We start from the raw sequence: 14,581 nt of genomic DNA on the forward strand, positions 1-14,581 counted from the left end.
CTCTATCTAAGGATGTGTGAGTGATTGTGTGTAGAATGGTGAGTTGGAAGAGCTCTCCAAAGCGGGTTGTTTCTTCTCTCAATGTTGGTATGCTTTTATAGGACGGCTCTAGCTCAAATCCCTAGGGTATGCTCTTCAAGATTTGACAATTGTACCCTTAAAATAAAGGTTGTCTTTGAATTATCTCTCCTTTGTCCATCTCCTTGCACTTCATGTTCCTTTTGATAATTCGTCTTGATCAATTAGGCAGCTTTTCAGCAATGTCACTCTATTTTTACTCAATCTGCGCTTGCTCGGCCAGTTTGCACAATCTACTTGATCCAGCAGAAACCTGCACACTTAAACTCATTGTTTGCGCATTATCTCCCCAAAAGCATGTAAATTCATCCAAAAATCAATGCATGAACGAGCCTAATCACTAGCTAAAAGTTAGCAACAAGCAACGAGCAACAAAGAGTTAAGAGCTAAGAAGTAAGGGGTACACTATAGCTAATATAATCCTTGAGCTAATAAATGGACCGTCCCCCCCCCCTCCCCCAAGCTTTGCTTTCCCCCTCCGAGGGTTTTCCTTGTTTTCCTTTTTTGAGAGGAAATGCTATTTTTATGAAACGGACCAAAATGGAAAGAGTTCTATTTTTTAAAACGGATGAAGTATATAAAAGTTGGACTCATATTCTACTAATTTTTTTAACTCTTTTTTTTCACATTTCTTAAAATCTGTGTAGGATTAAATGTAGACAATATTTCGTGGATGGAGGAAGTAAAATGTTTGAGATTTTTTTCGGTAAAATTAGTTATTTTTTCATAATTTGAAAAAGATTTGGGAAATGGTTTGTCGTTTGCCTTTTTATTGTATCAAGTGTGTCACGTGTAGTGGGGTGCAAAACCTAGTGATGTTTTTGGGCTGTCTCGAGGTTAAAGAATTTGGGATTGAAGAATTTCTGGGCTGGGCCCAAGATCACTTATATTGGTCAATAATAAGAAGTGTTTCATAAAATCTACATACTAGCTTACTTTTTATTATTACTATAGTTGCACAATAGTGTCTATTTTTGTTGTTAGAGTAACCATAATAGACCAGCCGCAGTGGTCTATTGCAAGCCAGAGGGGAGCCGCGGCACATGGGGGACAACCGAGTATCCAGCGGAGCCGTGTGGCAGGTGGCGGGTGAGACGGCGGTGCCGCGGTGGTATTTTTTTAATTTTTTTATCTATAAAATATCTATTCCCAAATCATTTTTTTCATTCCATTTCATTCTATTTATGTTTGTCCAATTAATTTTGTCCTAGTCCAATTACAATATACCAACAATTAAAAAAAATGTGGAGTGTGGTTGTGATGTGGCTTGACAAGTTTTATGTGGTTGAGGCATGTCTATAATGACTAGGCAAACAAATTTTTTTTTTTGGTTGTTCCACTATTGTGGAAACTCTTATGTTTCATCTCACTAAAAAGTCTCCTTTTATATTTTACTATAAATAGAAGTAGATATCATAGTGCATTAATTCATTTAACTCACATTTTATTGCAAACAAATATATAAAAAATGAGATTCATATTTAACTAAATTTTTTCAATCATTTGTCTTGCATTTCTTAAATCGTATCGAGTCAACTATGGACTCCTATTCCGATACGGAGGGATTAAGTAACTATTTTTACTTTTGTATTGTAATTTTTTACGACTTGACAATTCATGATCCCCTAAGGGGAAATTTCTTTGTGGTTATTGTTTTGAGTTTTTATTTAATGGAATAAAATAGGTAAAAGGTTGCTGAAATTAAAAAACTATAATGAGAATTAATACGAATAAAAACTACAATAATTTTATACGTATCTCGAGAGTGAGAACAGAGAGACCATGTGTTGTTCTAATGGTCAGGCCTCAATAAAACAACACTTTAAGTTAACCATTGTCTCATACTTCATTATATTAAAATTATCTCAAACATTTTGGCTCACAACTTATAAAGTGGAGTATTCTCCAAGACTCCAACAATGGTTGCCTTTTTAATTATTTAGAGAAACCCTTCACACATACTCCATTCCAATTGTTGTACTTTAAGTGCAAGCCATTCGTACCTTTGCTAAAAGAAATCATTATTTTAAGTTAATTAATGTTGAATATATTCCATTTTAATTTAATAATGAAAAAATTATGTATCTATAATTAAGTGTCCAAATTTTCGTTAAATCTGAAAGACTATATACCACCTCACCCCCTATGGGGCGATTCGGAAACATTAAAATCTCAAAGAAATCCATGATCCATATCAAGGTAAACAAAACACTCTTTCTATCATATTTTCACTTTTTTTTTTGTTTTTTTTAAACTCGATCAAATAAATAAACATTATCATTCATAAATAAAGATTCAGAAGTTAAATTAGGAGCTTATAATTAAACTTGTATCTCTAATCCTCTTTTTTCGTGTTGCAGAACGACGATCCGAGCTCGGACTTCACCATAGAAGTCGTTATTTACGTCGCAATTAGTGGTAATGTAACTCGAAAACTCGAAATTGTTGCCGCACTGAGATCTAATTTTCTGGTGTGAATTAGGATTGACAGTCTTGTTACAGACTTCCAGTGTTGATCGAACAGATGAAAACTATGCTTGCAAGATTGCAACTGCTAAAGACTAAAGTTGATACGTAAATAATATTTTTGCTGATTACATTACTTGTTGCTTGCAATAAGGGTTTCCTAGAAATATAGTACTAGAAATAATATAGTACTGCCTCCGTCCCCCAAATTTGACACATTTGACCCGGCACGAGTTTTAAGAAATGTAATGGAAAGTGAGTTGAAAAAGTTGGTGGGATGTGGGTCCTATTTTTAAAGTATTAGTTTTATAATAAAATGTGAGTAGGAATGAGTTAGTAGAATATGGGGTCCACTGCCAAAAATGGTAAAAGTGAAGTGTGTCAAATTTTCAAGGACGAACCGAAATAGTGAACTGTGTCAAAATTTGGGGGACGGAGGTAGTACTTCTTTTTTAAAGCTATCTAGTTGAAAGGGACGTGACAGAGATATATGCCCGTAAATCTTGATTAGCAATATTAATGGAGGCGTTTTTTTCGGCACAAAGATTAAGAAAAATTGTGTTAGGTTAGTTAAGTAAAGGAAAAATAAAGTGGAAAATGAAAAAGGTGGAGAGATGAAGAGAAGAAAAAGTAAGAGAGAGTAAAGGAGGTGCGAAAAAATGTGTTGACTTACTAAAAAGAGAAATGACTCTATGACTATGAAATTTACAAAAAGAGTGAATTACATATTTAGGACCTATACTTATCACGACGCACGTTTGCGGTCCCTATACTTGCAAAATATCATTTGCGGTCCCTATACTTGTATTTGTGCACGTTTTAAGGTTCTTTTCTTTTTTTTGACATTTTTTAGGACAAAAATACCCCCAAATAAATGAAGGCAAATTTATATACTACTACTATTTTCTCTCCTTTTTCTTTGTTCTTCATTTTTTCTCTTTCTTCTTTATGTAAATGACTTGTATAATTACAAGAAAAATTGAGATGAGACATATTTGAAGAAGGAAATTAGACAAATCAAATGTTCAACTAAGAAGTTTATTTTACATTATTTTGTTAGAACTGCAAAGAGAAATTTCTGATGTGAGAACCGACTTAAGTCGCGGGCGCTGCCTACTTGCTAAATACACACAACCAAAATTACCATAATTTCATCCAGTCCATTTATCGCTTATTATTCCTCACTTTACGATTGATTAGATTCAAATATTCACTTGTTGAAATTCGTCGTTCAAATTTTTAATCTTTTATTTACGGGATCATTAATTATAATACTTCACATTTGAAGCATAATCACAAATACTCTAGTGTGATGAAGGAAAATGACGTGAAAATGTAAAATTTATCATCATATGATTAAATTTCTCAAAAAATTTAATAGAACACAAGGAAATAAGATTAACAAACCCATAATTTTAGTTCTAATTTTATTATAGACAAAGGAAAAAGAAAGAAGGAGGATGAAAGAGAGAAAATAGTGTACAAATTTTTCCTTTGGGGGTGTTTTCGTCCAAAAAAAGATCAAAAAGTGAAAAGAACCTTAAAACGTGAATAAGTACAAGTATAAGGACCGCAAATGATATTTTGCAAGTATAGGGACCGCAAACGTGCGTCGTGATAAGTATAGGTCCTAAATATGTAATTCACTCTTACAAAAATGACAAAATAACTCTATGACTATGGAACGGAGGGAGTAGTACTCTATTTCAAACACCCCTATTTATGATTATAAATTGGATTTTTTTTCTATATATGGTGAAAGTTAACGCATAACAATTCGTTTTGTTGATTATATGATGTGAATAATCGAATACTTTATAGGGTTAATAGCCAAAATATACGCCAACTTTTAGTCAATTAAGAGTTTTATAACGAACTACTATAAATTAAGTGAAAAAATACACTGAACTTTTAACTAATATAAATTTACCAAGATTAAATTTTTCAGTCAATTTACACGTTTGTGTATCTTTTTGCACCATTATAATTAGCTTCTCCTATAAACTATATCAGGGATGGAGCTAGAAATTTTATATAACTTGAGCAAAAACATAGATAAAAACATTTTACGGATTTTATAAAGGGCGCATATAAGGGTATTTAAAAAATATATAAAAATTATGCTCAAAATAGCATAAATGAATTTTTGTTGAGGTGGGGCATTTGCCCCTTGTGAAGCTAATGTACATTCGTCCCTACTACATCGTTTAAGAGAACCGACAGTCAGATAACGTTAATATCCAGTGCGCTATGTAGGATTAAATTTTTTACAAATTTGAATTTTATGGAAAATTGACTACAACATAAAAGTGTATGTATTTTTTTCACAACATTTAATGTATGTGGTGAAAAACCGAACTGACAAAAAATTTGTTGCATTTTTTGGATATCAGTCTTGCTTTATATTCATTTATTAATTATTTATTTTGTGGTGATGGAATTTCAGTAATATTCTTTATGGTTATTGCAATGATGATGAAACTCTTGTGGGATACCAGCAATGAGGACAATGTCATAGGAATGAGGGTGAGTGAGACGAGTGGTTTATTGTCTCAAAATGTGGAAGCTTGGTCCATTGCATTGTATGGGACGAACGAAGATGATACTAAGTCAAATAGCGATAAGAGTTGCACTTCATCCTCAGATGATTTATATGATGGAAAGATATGTGTGTTATGCTACGATGATCAAAGAAGTTGCTTGTTTATGCCGTGTGGTCATTTTATTACATGTTACACATGTGCCAAGAGGTATGCAGATCTATACACATATTTGCTTTTTGTTAGTTAAATTTTTAATCTCGTATCATATTGGACACATACTTGAGATGTTTGACTGTAGATATGGAGAGCATATCAAGAATTCCATAATGAAGTAGTGATGAATCTCATCAAATATTAGATTAGCCAGAAGTTGTTATACTCCTTCCTTTCGTCCTTGAAAAACTAAACAAATTTACAAATGACACGGGTTTAAATGTGTAACTAGTAAAATAAGATAGAGATAAAAAAAAAATAAGAGAGATGAAAAATACAGTGTAATTGGATTGTTGGTCCACATTATTAGTGGTGTGTGATTGATTAAAAGTTTCACATATTTATACTTGGTCTAATTTTGGGGGACAATTCAAAATGTTAAAACTAATTTTTTTTGTGTGTGTTTTAGGAACGAATATTTAATACTACACTTAGGACTCATTTTCGGAATATACTTAATTATTAGGACAATATTTCAATGTTTCCAAATATTAATGTGGCATAATTATTACTTTCGTTGGTATTTTCGCAGGCTTATGATTGAAGAAATCAAGAGTTGTCCAATATGCCGGACAAATATTGACAAAGTAAAAAAATTGCATATTTTATGAAAACGGCGTACTTTCGTTTCCTTTCAAGTTTTGTGCATAGAAATTATTACAAGTAAAAGTTCGATATAGATTCATATCTATTGAGTAAAATAGTATCGATTTGTATTTATAGTACAACTCGTACCTAAAACAAAATATTGCTATTTTTAAATTTTATTTATTTATTTTAAACCCGAAACCAAAATTCCTGGATCCGAGACATAACAAAATCAATTACAAAGCTTTTCTTCTCCTATGAAATACCAAATTTATTTGGAGAAAAAGAGCTGGAGTAGATATTCAAAGCTGATGACTGATGTACCCAAAGATTTGCCTTATCAAAAGGTTTTGGATTCAAGTTTAACATCAATGTTTTTGCTCTCTTCTGGGCCCACGTCTATTATATTGGCCATCATTAATTAAGTTAACTATTGATCTATATTCAGTCCGTGATAACATTATTGTATGTAAAATCTACTACTTTATTATTGTATACTCCCTCCGTTTTGCCATAGTTGAGTCATTTTTCCATTTCGAAAAGTTTCTTCATAGTTGAGTCATTTCTAGATATGGTAACTTTTTTCTCTTTCTTACTTTACTCTCTCTTACTCTGTTCTTTCTACTTTATTCACTTTATACTTTATTCTCTCTACCTTTTCTTCTCTCTTACTTTTTTATCTATTTATTTAACACACCCAATATTCATTTCTAAAACTCCGTATCGAAAAGTTTCGTCTCAACTATGACGAAACGGAGGGAGTACTTTTAGAGGGAACTTTAAAAATGGTTCCTGGACTATGGGTTTATCTCAAAAATAGTCCATCGACTTTAAAAATATCACCAGTAGTCCCTGGATTAAAGGTTAATATAAAAAACGGTCATTTTACATTGTTTCGAGACGAAAATGCCCTTTTGAGGGGTTTTGGGCAGTTGAGCAATTTGGTCTTTTTATACTTTTAACATTTTAAATCTGATATTATTTCAGTCATGTACTAAATCTGATATTATTTCAAAATTATCATTCTTCATCATCCCTTTTGTCATCCTTCACTTTGTTTCTTTATTTCAATATTAGATTTAATTTATAAAATTAAATTTTAAATTTTGATTTTTAAATATTAATAAAAAATTTTAATTATAAAAATTATTAAATAACAAAAGGGAAGAAAGAATGATAATTTAATTTTGTCTGCATTAATATACGATTACATGCACTTACACATCCTTCACATCATTTCCATTTCCATCCCTGTCGTGGAGAGTTAATTATACACGCAAGAATCATCACTATTTCACATAATATTTAATGAATTGTTTTTGCGTTTTTGCTAGCATGAAACACAATACATCTATATGAATGATTATATAGTATGAATCCTAGACCACTAAATTTTTTCCCATCTACGGTGGCTAGTGAGGAGTAAAATAAACAAACGATCTGTGTGGGAATATACACCACGCAAAATGATACTCCATCCGTCCCCAATTAAGAGTCACACTTCATTTTTATCATAAATGGTAAATAGGTCTCACATTCCACTAACTCACTTCACTCACATTTTATTATAAAACCAATATAAAAAAAATGGATCCTACATTCCACTAACTTTTTTAACAAACTTTTCTTTATATTTTTTAAAACCCGTGCCCGGTCAAAGTGTGATTATTAATCGGGGACGGAGGAAGTACTCCCTTAGTCCATGGAAAAATAGTCTTGTTTAATCATTTTGGAATGTCCAAAAAAATAGTCTCATTTCTAAAAATAGAATGTTTCTCTCTCATATTTTTCCTACTTTTTCTCCACTCTCTCATACTTTATCTACTTTTTCTAGTTTTCTCTCTTATTTTACCAATTTCTTATTAAAATCTGTGTCGTCTATAAATGAGACTATTTTTTGCAGAGGGTGACGGAGTATTGTTTTAATTAAGTTGAAGAATATCTTTTTAATGTGATTATTTATGAATATTAGTACTAGATTTTAGCTATTCTTTTGCAATTGTGGACACCGCATTGTAATTCTCTATGGATGTGTTCGTTATTATGAAATGGTTAGACGTTTAAATCGAATCTTGCCTCTCTACCGTTAAGTAGATTAACTTATATGTTTAAATGATTATGTAGTTAATCAAATGTTGAGTAGAGCTAATTAACCAATCTTTTGTAGGAAGAATTAAATACTCCCTCGGTCCGCGAATAAGAGTCCTATTTATTCATTTTAGTCTGTCTATGAATAGGAGTCTCAGTTCACCTTTATCATAAATGATAATAGAATCTCATATTTTATTAACTCTTTTCACTCATATTTCATTTAAAACTAATATAAGTGAGACTAATATTTCACTTACGAGTGCCGACAACACATGCTCGTAGTACAATTTAATAACAACAGCAAGCTGCACATCTTCAACAAAAGCTGCACATCATATATCATACAATAACAAACTACCACATCTCTCAATTACTTATGTCGACACATTTTTCCATAATTTAACATAAAAACAATAAATTTAACAGAATCCAAAAAATTCGAATTTTGATTCGCAATTGTAAAATGGTGGCGTCACGTGGAAAATATCGGATATATAAGAGGGGCAGAGCAAAGTTTGTTTGAAAATAGAAAAAGGATTGTCGTATAGGAGAAATAGAGGCGCCCATGCAAGCATGAGGAAGTCGGAAGGATGACACACGCTCGCACACTTCTCCCACACTCGTGGCCTCGCCTTTGGTGCTTTATTAATTTTTTTAATATAATAAAATAACAAAATATACATAAAATTAAGGCCACAATACGAAAACAGTCATTTTATTAAAAAAAAAAAAAACTACAATTTCAATTGCGGTTACGTGTGACCAAATATCTTTGATCATTTCGGACATGAGGCTAGCATGGAGTTATTGGTCGCGCATTGTGATCTTTGTTGCTAGAACCTCATTGTATCCCATCGGTAAACATTGAAAGTGGGGCGAGGTCGCCACACCGGAGCTAGGTCCAGCTTCCTTTTTGCTCCAGTCAGTGACTCCTGCACCTTCATCATCGCCTATCCCTTTGTGCAAGATGATGCACGCATACATGACATCAGCGATAACAGCCTTGTTCCAGAAACGTGTTGGACCTTTCACTATTCCCTAATCGCTTAGGGTACACCAAATTCTCGCTCACATCCTTCCACGCAACCTCTTGCCTTTAAGCAAATAAAGCTCTCTTCGGATCCATTGGGCAAGTGACCGTCTTCAGAAATAAAGGCCACCTCGCGGCTATATGTCATCAGCCAAATAGTACCCCATATGATGCTAGCGCTAGTTGGTAGTGAACTTGATGACCGGGCCGTTGCCATTGCATTTAAGATTTAGTTCGTTGAAGAGATGTGGTGTGTGCATGACGTTGATGTCGTTGTTTAACCTAGCCACATTGAAGTGAGCATGCCAGATCCAGAGACATTGGTCAGCTACATCATCTCGGCGGGCCCGACATCCTATACGATTGGCCGTGGGACCTTCTCCTTCCGAGGTGGTGAGGTCGTCGTCGGGATTCATTTTTCTAGAGTGAGCGAAATTAAGTTGGAGAAAGAGGAGATTGGTGTGAGAAATGAATGAGGATTGAGGTATATTTATATATTGAAAAAGGGGGAAAAAAACAAATAGAAAGGAAAATCACCCGACCTATCGTGTGGATGCCCGCAATTGAGTGGACGATGACCGTTCTGCTTCATGGTCCGCGAACTACACATGGGGTGTGGCAATCGTCTGATGCATCGCTCGCTCATCTGCAATGATGGACGATGGCATGGGGTGGGCACTCGTCGTCCCATCGTGGATGCTCTGATAAAAATGGGGTGAAATTCATAAATTATTAAAGGGTTGATTAATTAAGAAATGGAGTATAAATTATAAATGGACAATAAAACATATAATTTAGTTGACAAAATATTTCTCCCTCGGCTACTATCTACATCGTTGGTTCGAATTGTCATGTGAATAGTTGTAAACCATCATTGAGATTCTTTAATTTCAACTCTACAAACTAGTTACACATTAATTAAATATTCCAATTTGTCACGATAAAAGCAAAGCATCCACCAACGGTTTTCCCAATATCTCTATCTCTCTCATCATCCACTGCAATCCCATTATCAATTCCACACTTCATCACTCCTTTACTGTTTGATTAACTGATTGAAGAATTCAATTGAATTCCTCCCAAACAAAATCCCCAAATGTCTGCTCACCAACACCAGCCCCTTCTCGAATCCCTAGACGACCAAGAAGAGCGAGCCTACGACTCCAATGAGAAAGTCCACATCACCAGCTACGACGACGGCGACGATTACTCCACCTCACCCCCGCCATTCTCGTGGCGGAAGCTCTGGCTCTTCACTGGCCCCGGATTCCTCATGAGCATAGCCTTCCTCGATCCAGGCAACCTCGAGGGGGATCTCCAGTCCGGCGCCATCGCCGGCTACTCCCTTCTCTGGCTGCTCCTCTGGGCCACCGCCATGGGCCTTCTGGTCCAGCTCCTCGCGGCTCGCCTCGGCGTCGTCACCGGAAGACACCTGGCCGAGCTCTGCCGCGAGGAGTATCCTAATTGGGCGAGGCTGCTGCTGTGGATCATGGCTGAGCTGGCCCTCATTGGCGCTGACATCCAGGAGGTTATTGGCAGCGCTATTGCCATTAAGATTCTCAGCCAGGGTGTTCTTCCGCTTTGGGCGGGTGTCATTATAACCGCTCTTGATTGGTACCCTTTTCCTCTCTTCTCGCTTCATTCATTTAATATGTCAATTGGAAGTTAGTGGTGAAATTGTGTGGAGTTTAACTGTCAATTCTTCATTGTATTTTAAAATTGTGTTCACTACGTTATCAAGTTTATATCTTTCGTGGACTTTATCTGCCACTTTTTATATAATAAAACTTGTGAGAAGTTGAATTAAGTTTATTGTTATTCAAGTTTATATATGCATATGTTTGTGAATATTATTTCGCTTTCCTTTTGACTTTTAGTGGTTGAGTTAGCTACTTTGTATATTGTAGTACTGCATTATTTATGATGTATGGAAACAAGTTATGATTTTGTATTCACTTTTTGATTGTGTGACGCTGGCTTTCTTAATGCAGCTTCATCTTCCTGTTTCTGGAGAATTATGGTGTGAGAAAATTGGAAGCGCTTTTCGCTGTGCTTATAGCGACAATGGCAATCTCCTTTGCTTGGATGTTTGGCGAGACGAAACCTGATGGCCGTGAGCTTATGATTGGTGAGAAGATGCTCTTGCCCGAGTGGAGTTGTTTTCTAATGAGATGTTTTATTTGTAAGTAATAAGTGTGGTCTCTCATTTTAGGTATCTTGGTTCCAAAGCTGAGTTCGAGTACCATAAAGCAGGCGGTAGGAGTGGTGGGCTGCGTAATAATGCCTCACAATGTTTTCTTGCACTCTGCCCTTGTGCAGTCTAGAGAAGTAGACAATCGCAAGATAGGCAGAGTGCGGGAAGCTCTCAAGTACTACTCGATTGAATCTGGCATTGCCCTGGTCATCTCGTTCATGATAAATTTATTTGTTACAACAGTTTTTGCCAAGGTATTTTATGGCACAGAACAAGCAAATACTATCGGACTTGTGAATGCAGGGCAGTATCTTGAAGAGAGGTATGGTGGAGGGTTGGTCCCCATTTTGTACATATGGGCTATTGGGTTGCTTGCTGCCGGGCAGAGCAGCACCATAACCGGGACATATGCTGGGCAGTTCATTATGGGGGGATTTCTGAATTTGCGGTTGAAGAAATGGATGAGGGCACTGATAACACGAAGCTGTGCCATCATCCCTACTTTGATTGTGGCACTTGTATTTGACACATCAGATGCCTCGTTGGACATTCTAAACGAATGGCTTAATGTGCTGCAGTCAGTTCAGATACCTTTTGCTCTTATTCCTCTCCTCTGCCTAGTGTCAAAGGAGGAAGTCATGGGGTATTTCAAAATCGGGACTCTTCTTCAGGTATTTTCTTCTTGAGAGAAGTATTTGATTTCCTCTAAAATAATATTTGCATAATGTGGCTGCTATTCTAATTTTTAAAGGCTCTACTAGGGTGCATCCGTTTTGTTTTGATCAATTCATAAGTTTCTTATTGATGCGATCCTTTCCCCCTCGTCTGATTCCAAGTGACACAAGCTACACTTGCTATTCTGTGCATTCACAATATTACTATTGTTCTCTCCTTTGGAGAGAGAATGGCATTTATAATTTGGTTTCTCCATTAATGATTGAGATAAGCCTGAGCAGACTTAATGCAATCTCTAAAGGAGTTGAAAAGACATTTAAACTGTTCTGTTTTCATGAATTAATCTGTTGTGATAATTTATGTTAGTTTTAGTTGCAAATTTAGTGGTAGTGTGTCATTTTCTTTCATTGTAGAATTGTTAACCAATGACAAATAGAAAAGGAAGGATCCTTGGTTTATCAAAAATATTGCATATGCCTCTCTTGTTATTCAACTGAGCTTAAGTTTTGACTTGACTTTACTCTTTACTTGAACAACAGTCTATCATTGTTATGCACAGATATACAGTTCATATTTTTTTCTGAACGGAAACCTCAAAACTTAATGTGCTTCTTCTGCTATGCAGACTGTATCGTGGATGGTCGCAGCTCTGGTAATCTTGATAAATGGGTATCTTCTGGTGGACTTTTTCTCTTCTGAATTGAGTGGTGTATTCTTCATGAGTATAGTTACGACCTTCTCGGCTGCATATGTTTGCTTCATTGTGTATCTTGTGACAAGGAGCGTAAGCTTTTCCAGTTTGTGTGCAAAAGCCAAGACAATTTTGGGTTCATAATCCATCATTTATCAGCCATTCATATCATATGTTACAGCAGAATGATTAATCGAGCAGTATATGCCTGCAAAACAACAATATCCATGGTGCCAGAGCCAAAGCCTTTGATCTGAAGTCCTGCTACTCTCTGTGAAAAGAAAGCAACTGGTAGAGAAGAGGTATTGAATTAGCTTCTTTACTCTAGTTGATATCATCGCTTCTGTTCAAAAGCCCTGTATGTATTGGTAGGTTAGTGCTAATTATCCATCAGTATTGATTGCTGATATATCAGCTTCTTTTCCACTGGTATAATTTGTCAACTTCAGCCATAATCTTTCAAAGTGTTGTTAGTCCACTTTCACATACTGTTGCAGGTGTCAATTGTTAGTATCATTTTGCAATGTATCAATTGAATAAACAAAAACAAGCAAGGTTTATACTTTGAAAAGAAGGCAAAATCTAGCTTCATTTTTAGCATCTCTTCAACCCTGCTGTTCTGATGGACAGAAGAACCTATGACAAGCATTTTGGGAAACTTCCAAACAAAACTAATTTCAAAGAAATCTATTAATTTCTTGGTTTACAACAATCAACCCTATACATTCCCTCAAATTCAAAGCTCATACCTAAATAATTTCATACTTGGATTGCCGGGCATATGCTTCCAAGATGGCCATGTGGAAATGTTGTTTCAAAAAACAATATTGGTGTATGTTAAATTATCTAAGTTTTGTCAAAAAACATAACAAATTGTAGCATACACCTAGTAAATCCCAGTGATCTTATTTGTATAAAAGGGTCACTTTTCAACACAAATGGAGCTTGATCGCCGTGTAGCTTATATTAGACTCCATTTTTACCTCCAACGATCCACGTTCAGGATTCTTGTATGGGCGCATCAATAGTCTCTTTCGTTCATGTAGTTATGGATGGCAACATCCTGTCGAAACCATCCCAAAAATCATGCCACGCTGCCCATCCACGAACAAAAGTTGCCATACCTAGAAAGGGATTGATTTGATATGCAAAATTTTAAAGAAAAACAGAAATAGATTAATAAAGCATGTAGAGCATCCATAGTACTGGACTAAAAATTAGTTCCAAATCTGTCACAACCCATATTTTAACTGTCACGCCAACATCATATTCAATTTCAGTCACAGCCAACCCCAGAATCTGCTACAACTTTTTCACCATTTTTAACATTTATTTAAAAAGTTAAAAATAGGAAAATAACATAAATTAACACAATGCTAAAACATACTCCCTCCGTTTTCTAAAAATAGGGAGGTTTGAAACGGCACGGGTTTTAATGCACAATTTGGTAAAGTAAGAGAGAGGGAGAAAAATTGGTAAAGTAAGAGAGAGAGGAAAAAAAAGTAATGCAATTAACGTTAGTGGATCTTGGGATCCACTTTAAGTTGTTAATTGTAGTGGTATAAGTGGTAAATAAATTGATGTATAGGGGTGTAAAGATTTCCTAAAATAGAAAGTTAGGAAGTTGATATTTTTAAAGAACGGACTAAAATGGAAAGAGTTGCTATTTTTAAAAAACGGAGAGAGTACGAGGTACTAAGTATTAAAAAAACGTACAAAGGAAAAATATTAATCCTTCGGAACTAACCTAGTAGAATAAAGAAAAAATGCACATCAATTGCATCTCAATTATGTGGGAAGGTTGTCAATCATTTCCTTTTCTCCACACCCTCATCTCGAGTCTCCTAGAACTTGGTCAGGTGGCCAGCAACGTCTTCAACAACGATGCATTGATCAGCCCATAGATGTGGACTTCGGCCTGCAACGCTATATGTGGCTCGATCCCCATGGGACGACTTTCTGTTGGCATGTGTGTGCCAAAACACTCCTTCATAGGAGTGTTTAAGTCGAAG

The 14,581-nt window shown here is 35.3% G+C and overlaps 2 protein-coding genes across 2 annotated transcripts; both read left to right on the forward strand.

Annotated features, from left to right (window-relative positions):
* Positions 1 to 2,215: 2,215 nt before the first annotated feature.
* LOC125200590 (uncharacterized) lies at positions 2,216 to 6,020 on the forward strand. Its single transcript, XM_048098253.2, has 4 exons — positions 2,216 to 2,277; positions 2,439 to 2,496; positions 4,991 to 5,294; positions 5,833 to 6,020. The coding sequence occupies exons 1-4, from the start codon at positions 2,224 to 2,226 to the stop codon at positions 5,909 to 5,911; spliced, it is 495 nt and encodes a 164-aa protein (XP_047954210.1). The 5' UTR covers positions 2,216 to 2,223; the 3' UTR covers positions 5,912 to 6,020.
* A 3,927-nt stretch (positions 6,021 to 9,947) lies between these two features.
* Positions 9,948 to 13,055, forward strand: LOC125200935 (metal transporter Nramp3-like). Its single transcript, XM_048098775.2, has 4 exons — positions 9,948 to 10,623; positions 11,001 to 11,137; positions 11,222 to 11,874; positions 12,504 to 13,055. Exons 1-4 carry the CDS (start codon positions 10,106 to 10,108, stop codon positions 12,711 to 12,713), a joined length of 1,518 nt encoding a protein of 505 aa, XP_047954732.1. The 5' UTR covers positions 9,948 to 10,105; the 3' UTR covers positions 12,714 to 13,055.
* The last annotated feature ends 1,526 nt before the right edge of the window (positions 13,056 to 14,581 follow it).

Source organism: Salvia hispanica, chromosome 2, assembly GCF_029641045.1.
Source record: "Salvia hispanica isolate PSC_SH4W2 chromosome 2, Shi_PSC_v1, whole genome shotgun sequence".
In the NCBI taxonomy this organism is placed as follows: Eukaryota; Viridiplantae; Streptophyta; class Magnoliopsida; order Lamiales; family Lamiaceae; genus Salvia; species Salvia hispanica.

Bases quoted from the DNA above. Each gene is read 5' to 3' on its own strand.
- LOC125200590 (XM_048098253.2), top strand. From the start codon at position 2,224: ATGGGGCGATTCGGAAACATTAAAATCTCAAAGAAATCCATGATCCAT. The intron at 2,278-2,438 runs GTAAACAAAACA...TTCGTGTTGCAG, and splicing joins AATCCATGATCCATATCAAG to AACGACGATCCGAGCTCGGA. The intron at 5,295-5,832 runs GTATGCAGATCT...GTATTTTCGCAG, and splicing joins TGTTACACATGTGCCAAGAG to GCTTATGATTGAAGAAATCA.
- LOC125200935 (XM_048098775.2), top strand. From the start codon at position 10,106: ATGTCTGCTCACCAACACCAGCCCCTTCTCGAATCCCTAGACGACCAA. The intron at 11,138-11,221 runs GTGAGAAGATGC...CTCTCATTTTAG, and splicing joins TGGCCGTGAGCTTATGATTG to GTATCTTGGTTCCAAAGCTG. The intron at 11,875-12,503 runs GTATTTTCTTCT...TCTGCTATGCAG, and splicing joins AAATCGGGACTCTTCTTCAG to ACTGTATCGTGGATGGTCGC.